At 42.1% G+C, this 7944-nt stretch overlaps 2 protein-coding genes across 2 annotated transcripts; both read right to left on the bottom strand.

Annotated features, from left to right (window-relative positions):
- Window positions 1-514: 514 nt before the first annotated feature.
- Window positions 515-1597, bottom strand: LOC103695438 (microsomal glutathione S-transferase 3-like). Its single transcript, XM_008776773.4, has 4 exons — window positions 1285-1597; window positions 1126-1201; window positions 859-1031; window positions 515-788 (listed from the first exon to the last, which is right to left on the bottom strand). The coding sequence occupies exons 1-4, from the start codon at window positions 1395-1397 to the stop codon at window positions 704-706; spliced, it is 447 nt and encodes a 148-aa protein (XP_008774995.1). The 5' UTR covers window positions 1398-1597; the 3' UTR covers window positions 515-703.
- Window positions 1598-5825: 4228 nt separating this feature from the next.
- On the bottom strand, window positions 5826-6942 carry LOC103695447 (basic blue protein-like). Its single transcript, XM_008776785.2, has 2 exons — window positions 6482-6942; window positions 5826-6165 (listed from the first exon to the last, which is right to left on the bottom strand). Exons 1-2 carry the CDS (start codon window positions 6657-6659, stop codon window positions 5966-5968), a joined length of 378 nt encoding a protein of 125 aa, XP_008775007.1. The 5' UTR covers window positions 6660-6942; the 3' UTR covers window positions 5826-5965.
- Window positions 6943-7944: the final 1002 nt, after the last annotated feature.

The raw sequence follows: 7944 nt of genomic DNA, 5'->3' as shown, positions 1-7944 counted from the left end.
CACCTATATCATTCCATGCGTCATTATAGCGTGCCGAGAACAACTAGAGAAGGAAAAGAAAACCCTCAATTCTAACGAAGCCTGTGCAAAATCCGGAATCAACATTGCCATGCTTCTCCAAACGGAAAAGAATAAAGAGTACGGAGCAGCACGAAAAATGGCCAACCATGAGGGGCCCAACACCGGCAAAGCATTTATCATCTCAGTGACAAAACAACAAACGTACGTCGGGCCCCTCACAAAAAGTTGAATAGTTTTCGGCGTCACAAATTTAGGCCTATTAACAATTTTTTTAAAAAAAATGCCGTCCCATCTTTGGCCCCTCACAAAAAGTTGAATAGTTTTTGACGCACTTCCAGTAGCATTAAAGTATTCTTACTTCTCCCTTGTTCTTATCAACCCCACCATAAAACAGGCCTATTAACTAATTTTTTTTAAAAAAAATGCCGTCCCATCTAATTAAAGAGACTTTTTTGCTGGAATGTTTCATGCGTTGTGCCAGGGATGTCAATAATTTTACCAGGAATGATCTGCTCTTATGTAGAGCTGTAATTCAGTTTTGAACATAAAAATACACAGAAAGCGACACAAAAGAAATCTTCACTCCTCCTAGCATTTTCTAGGTTTATTCCTAACCATGGACACGGAGTCATCAACACAAGCAAAAGCAACCAAAGCAGAGACCGAACACATGGCACCTGCATCACAGCACTCCTCGGATAAGCAGATGGATCCCAAACGAGGCCATGCAGATTATGAGCCCGAACAACGCCACGAAGTTGAGTCCCCTGTAAGCAAAAGCGATCTATCAAAATCCAACGCGAGAGAGCGAAAGGCCGGCCAAAACCACGCACGTACCCAATCTTAAGACGATTCTCTGGGACTCCAGTGGAGTAGCCCTTGAAATAGAAGAATCGGGCGACCGTGTAAAAGACGCCGAGCCCGGCAGCGATCAAGGGGTGCTGAAACCCGCTCACCAGCAGCGTCGCGAAGAACACCGGCATCGCCTCCAGCGAGTTCTGATGGCCCCTCTGCCAAACATCACATAACGTTGGATTCCATGAGGAGATGGATTAAAATTTTCAGACAGGCAAAGCCAGGAAGATAGTGGGGAGTCATGGAGACCTGGACACAGTTGAAGAGCTTGGCATCCTTATTCTCGGATTCGATCGCATAGAGGTTAGGATAGAACACCTTGTACCTGAATGGAAGTAGAAATAAGATCATTTTAGATACCAGGTAGTCTTGATGAGAGAGGAATTTAAGTGAGCTAGGGAGAGTTACTTCTTCCGGGCCTTGCCGACTTGGACGCCCATCCAAAAGTTGAGAAAGACGTAGAGAACCACCACCAGCACCACGTATCCATACTCCCTCGGGATCTCTACGCTCACTGCCATCTCTTCTCTTCTCCTCTCTCTCTCTCTCTAGTCCTTCTTCTTCCCTGTCTGCGTTAGCCCTTCACCGCACTCCTTCAAGCAAGCCGAAGTGTGCAAGGGTTTAAAAGGTGGGAGTGAGATTCGACAAAGCCTAGAAGCTTCTGGTCTCCGGGACGAGCTGCCTTCCATCCCAAGAAAGGTTTGAGTTCCGATGGGCGCCCGACGCCACGAGAGATCCGTCCGTGTGCTCCGTTTGTCGCCTCTTCTTCTTCTTCTTCTTAATTATTATTTTTTTTTTTATTTCTACTGCAACAGCTTACTCAAAAATACAGCCAACAAAATCAGAATGTCGTCTGCTCTTTCGTAAATCGCTCTAAATCTGAGAAATTGGTGCGATTCATTTGAGAGATTACTCCGATCTACTGATTGCGGTGGTCGGCGAGGACTTGCATGATGCCGCGAATTTAACGGAAAAAAAAAATAAATGGAGGAATTGAAACAAATTTCCAGGGCCACAACAAAACCATCGTATCAACCAAAAAAAATAAAAAATAAATCAAAACCAGGTTTTGTGAACATCAACGGATTGCTGATCCATCCAATTTGCATAAAGGGAAAATGATAAAATAATAAGGTTCATTAGTTTAATAGTTCTCCGCTTGATATAATATTTGATGTATCGAGTCCAATCCACCTGATCATCGGCGGTGTTATATATTAGTTTTGTCCCCAATTGCAAGCTTTCGATGACTTGAGCATTAGTTTACTGGCCATATTCTTTCATTTACAAGTCCAGAGCTCGAGTCATGAATGGTGTTATCCCTTAAAAATTTACCCCAAAAATGTTCGAATTGAGATCAGTGGATGCATGGCACAACCTATCGGTCTAATCCAAGAATTTCTCTGTATACACAGATCACAGTCAGTTTTCCCGGTTGAGGTAAATTAATTTCTTTGTATTCTTACAGCAGGTTCTTCCACCCAAGTTAAAGGACATCTTGCACGTACCCAAACACTTTAAAAATTTTCTATGGATCCGTTGCCTTAGTGGATACGTGGTGCTGGTACTTGTTCTGTATACCTTTCTAAGCTCCTGGATGGCTTCCAAAGTTGGCTAACTATGTATTCGTTTCTTTCCTGCTCAATGTTTTTAATTCGTTGAATTGTTGTTTGGAATCTTAGGCTTTAATTCAGTAAATTGGTCCTCATCTACAAGGTGCCTCATCCAACCTCACAAGCCAAGCTCTTCAACTGCGTTCAGGATCTCTGTTAGCCGAGATAAGTGGCTGCGTTATGTTGCACTATAGGGGAAATAGTAATTCGGCTCACTTGATTCAGTTGGTGTCGTCTTTGTGGAGAGAGAGAGAGGGCATCGAAACTCGGTGGACCCGATGCCGGTATTCTTTTGTGATGCTGCTCTTAAGGCGGTTTTCGGCATCCTCGAATTGGAGCCGGCTTTGGAATTGACTGCATCTCCTGAGACTCGATTGAAGCCGTTGTAAGTCATCTTTCCCGACCAGCTTCATATTTTGGTTATTTATCTTCCCCAGGATTACCTAATTATTTTTGGCTTGTTTTTTGTCTGGTATCTGGGGGGCTAAGAATGGTGCCATTCTTCTTTCTCGTGCCACTGCTGGCCTTTGCAGTGTTTCGTTTGGGATCAATATTATTGGTTTCGGTACTAATGGCATGTGCAAATTGTTATATATTTTGGTGGTGTTGGATGTTCCTCATTTGATGTTAGAAGATCATGCTTCGTATTGCTTGAAATATTTTTTCTATAATAGTGATGCTTGAAAAAGTGATTTTTGTACATTTGGTTGATATGACATATTACAACATGGCTTATATTGAGTTGATCATCTATTTTTCTAGAAAAGTTGTGCAAAATATCTATTATGCCCTTAATTAAAAAAAAAGACCTTATTCGATTCTATCTAAAAGCCCAAGGACACCTGTGAAAAAAATTATTACAATTTCCAGCCAATAGGAGTTGGACTTTTTCATGTCTTGCATAAGTTTTTCTTTCTCTGAAATATAAAAATCTTATGTATATGGAAAAACTACTTATTACTCATCGCTTTTCTTTGAAAACTCCAACCAAATACAAGACAAGACATCTCTCTATTTTCTCATTAACCCCATTTTTTTTATTTTTCTACAAACCAAACGGGTCCTGAGGTTAAGATAGTAGATGTGGTGCCTTGCTGAACTTATTTTTATTATTTTGAGTTTTAGACTCCTAGGCTTTTTTTTTTTTTTGATATCCTCTATGAAAGCCTATTTTTGTTTAACCCCGGTGGGGACTTGTTGGCGGAAAAGTTTGGAGGATTGGAGCCCAATAGTGGAACCACCAGGAGGCCATACTTCAAGAAAACCGCGCCCCTCTCCCAAAGCGCTTGCGCGAGGCCTGCGCCTGAACCAAACTATACCTTGGGCCAGGATTGCGTCTAGTATAATTGGGCTAGTTTTGGGCCGATGGAACATGCCAATCTTGGACCAAGATTAAGATCAGGCTTTAACCCAGCCTGACACTATTAAAATTTATAAAACACGTATTTCCTTCTTAAGAAATTAAACCTGCATTTAAGACAGCATTTGCATTCGTAGATCCCAGAAATTTCTAATTGTTTGCTTCTTTTTTTTTTAATATCTGTTTGTTTGTTTTATAACTGACCTATATTAAGAGGTGCTTTGTTTAATTGAAAGAACATACACTGCACCAGCCATCTACATGTTGTTAGGAATGCTTTTGGACCGAGTCCGATGTCGTCACTTCTGATCGCCTGTGAATAATTTCACCAAACTATATAGCGGTACTTGAAAGAACATTAAAATTATTGGAACTTACTTATCCTATGTACCAAAAAGCTGAGCTCTAAGCCAAGCAGCACTTTCGACTGCTTGATGGAAATCACATAAGTAGCTAAGCCGAGAACGTTAGTCGAACTATTTTTAACATTTCATGCTTGTAATAATCTACGACCTCATCCAAAATAACTAACCAAAAGATATTATTTGGTTTCTTGATCCTGTATAAGTACCCAAATAATACCTTCCGGCTAGCATTTGGGGGTGAGATCCTAGGTTATTAGAAATGGTATCAGAGCAGATCCAGCCCATAACCTATGTAGACTAGGGGACACCATAGCATGGATTCTTTGGGACTGATCAGGGGCCGATCGTAGTGCTTGTGATTAGATTTGAATAAATTGGAATAATCCTTAGTCTGATAAGATGTCAGAGCTTGAACGGGAGAGTATGTGAGTACTCATGTGGGAGTGTGTTTAGTTCCACATCGGTTATTCGCTGAGTAGACCTTGGATACTTATATGTGATTAAAGAATCCAAATAATATCTTCCGACTAGCCATTTTAGGTGGAGTCCTGAGTTGCTACAATACTTGGACTTGAAAATAGTCGCAATATGCAATAAATATTTTTAATTTATATTTTTAAAAATATTATTTGCTATAGAAGACAAGTTTTTTTTTTTTTCTATTTGTTGTGTACAAAAAGAACAGATCTTGTTTTTTCAGTCCCTGGACAGATTTTTTGAATTAAAAAAGAGTTAATCCTCATTTTTAACTTCATACCTTACCAATTCGTGGAGGGCCGACCGTGTCCAAGCAACAAACAGCGATACCATCCAAACATGTGCTTGATGGTAATTTTGATGCTGCTGTGCGAGAAACTAGTGCTGGAGGTGCCAGTCGCCGAGCTGGTTGGAGCTTGACTGGGTCTATATGTTGCTGTGTTTCATTGTAATAATATGTAGGAGGTTTGGCTTCAAGGGGATTCTGCAACTGTTATTGCTTGGATTTCAAAACCTTTAGCTTACAGGTGTGTTATTCCGGCGTGATGATGCCATTTCACCTGGTCTTGCTAGAATTTTGATGGGTGGTGATGCTGGCACTCTGTTTCCAAGACTCGATTAGTTCTCTGTTTTCACTTTCTTCTTCTGAACTTCCCGATAGCGTCATCTCGCAAAAAATTAAACTTTATAACTATCATCTGACACACACAAGACATTCATACTATAATTATGGTTTGTAATCTCGAACAAAAAGTAGTTTACTCTCTCATAGAGTAGATAGATGTCAGGCAACTAATTGCACTTAATGGTAAGTTTCTCTGGCAGCGACGTGAGCAATTCCTTGGAACCTTTTTATTTATGATTTTATGAGTCCAGACCCCACAAAAGAGATAGGGTCAAGACAGACACCCTAATCACCAAGAAAGGAGGAATCCAAGGTGTCCTACGTCTATGGCATTTTCCCTAACAATTTCCATCTCCAACCACTGCATTTATTCTTCCACCATCCACGTGAAGAAGTCCTCTCCACGGATCACCCAGGCAGTGACGCTCGGTGAAAATAGAATCAACTATATGTAACCAAAAAATCCCATTGAACTGCGTCCAGTCTCACCAAGAAAGACAGGCAAGAAATTTATATGAAGGGCAGCCCAGGCACAGAGTTCATGAGCCACCGAACAGTTTATTTAATAATCTCACGTAGTCATACAAGATAGTCCTCCCTTTCATACATATTAGCACACTACCAAGTAGATAAAGCTCCACTAAAATTTTTACACAGCTGTGGCTGCAATCTTCATCCCTGATTGGCAGTGGCCCGCAAAGTTGCAGATGAAGTAGTTCGTCCCTTTGGCAAGTGTGACTTGGTCATTGCCTGAGCTGAGGACTCTCGAGCCCCTCGGGGTCGTGCAGCCACGGTAGCCAGCCGCATTCACCACCACGACGTTGTGGGCCGATGGATTGTACTTGAAAACTAGACCAACCATGAGCAAATAAACATACTTTAACCCCTTTGCATCCAATTAAAAAACCACTTGCCATCTACCAGTATATATATAAATATACATAGAAAGTTATGGAGCATCCAGATAACCGCAAACCCATGATGTTTTATTGTTTTTTAAATATATTTTTACAGAAATATGCTTGGTTCTTACTATAGTTTATGACTATAACTGCAAAATTTCTCTCTCAATATTTAAAAAAAAAATTAAAGATAAATCGTTATGCATGATTATGATGTTTAAATCCTTCAAAGTAGTTTCGAGGAATGAATATTGAACACTTACCGAGCACATCGCCAGCCCTGAAACGCTTCCCTCTGGTCCAAGTGTCAGTGTTGAAAGTCCAGCCATTGGTGTCTCCGACTGTGTAAGTAGCCGACTCGGCGATCTCGCTGTGGATGAGGAGGCACAGCAGTGCCAACCCAAGAGCCACTGCACTGCCTCTCCCCTGACCCTGAGCCATCACTCGTACCACAAAGTTAATAGTCTAGAGCAAGAGCTGTGAGAAGGTGAGACTGAGAGTGAGTTCAAGTGCTTGAGTTGTGTCCCAGAGAGAGTAGGTGCCTTCTTATAGGCGGATGAGTGGAGGGACGGGAGTGGGTTGGGACCCCCAATAGCTCGGAAAGTCCAGAGTCTCTTTACTTTAGTCTGTCGGCTGAAGCAGAGATTTAGTTGAAACCGGCCAACCACCCATTATGGCCATTATTTTGGACCAGCGAGTCTCCTCAGAAGTTCTGAAAAGGATTGGAGCAGGAAACAGGGAGAGGGTTTTGAGCGGCATCAGACGTGGGCGTGATATCATCGATACGTCTGCATTCCGTGCCCTCCCGCCTACAGAGTGGCTTAAATGAAGGAGAGGCTAGTTTTATTATTAGGGACACTACTATGACTCGGTGTCCTGTGACTTGAAAGGAGATGAGTTTTACTGGGGACACTTCTACTGCTCCGCTTGTGACTGGATACGAGTCATAGGCTACTAAAATCTTGCTCGGGTAGGTGATGAGCGTCCTATTCTGTGTCTGGATGTGCGAGTCCATCCATCCATACTCAGCGATCGAACGATATCATGCACTGGTGGGAATCTCGAGGGGTTCAGCTAGAACGCTGACGGTTGTACAAAGCTGGCGACTTTGCATAAGCAAACAACGAAACGTTTGGTGGTTGCCGCACTTATTTGTCTCAAAACAATTGGAAGAAAGCACTGGGACATACAAATCTTTGGAATCTAAATATAGGACAAATACATGAGGGTGTCGCCATTTATGCCAATAATGGAGCATGTGAGAAAGAATCTGCAGTTGGAGAATGGTGACTCTCTTTTCTTCTTCTCCATAGTAACTGAAGAGAGAGAGAGAGAGAGAGAGAGAGAGAGAGAGAGAGGGGGGAAGACTACTCTCTCTTCTTTTTTTTGTTTTTGTTTTTTGTTTTTTTTTTATATTGTGGCGGGTTTTTCATACAGTGCGTATACGAATATATCCAATAAAATCAAAAAATACTAGCTCACGGAATGCCTGTGGTAGCTCTCCCTCCCCTGATTAGAAGGTGTATTCTGAGTGGTGGGTCGCGTAGGCAGCCAGCAAATCGGCCACCCCATTGGCTTCTCTGAATACATATTTGGCCTGGAAGGCCACCGCATCCCTCATCATCATTCCTATATTCTGGATCAGGGCGTGGTCTGTGCTCTCACTCCTTGACCCTCCGAATCAACCCGATAGCTGTGGCCGAATCGTCCTCCAGAATGATCGAAC

The sequence above is a fragment of the Phoenix dactylifera genome, chromosome 8 (genome assembly GCF_009389715.1).
Source record: "Phoenix dactylifera cultivar Barhee BC4 chromosome 8, palm_55x_up_171113_PBpolish2nd_filt_p, whole genome shotgun sequence".
NCBI classification, from domain to species: domain Eukaryota; kingdom Viridiplantae; phylum Streptophyta; class Magnoliopsida; order Arecales; family Arecaceae; genus Phoenix; species Phoenix dactylifera.
This window is presented reverse-complemented; position numbering and strand designations above follow the sequence as displayed.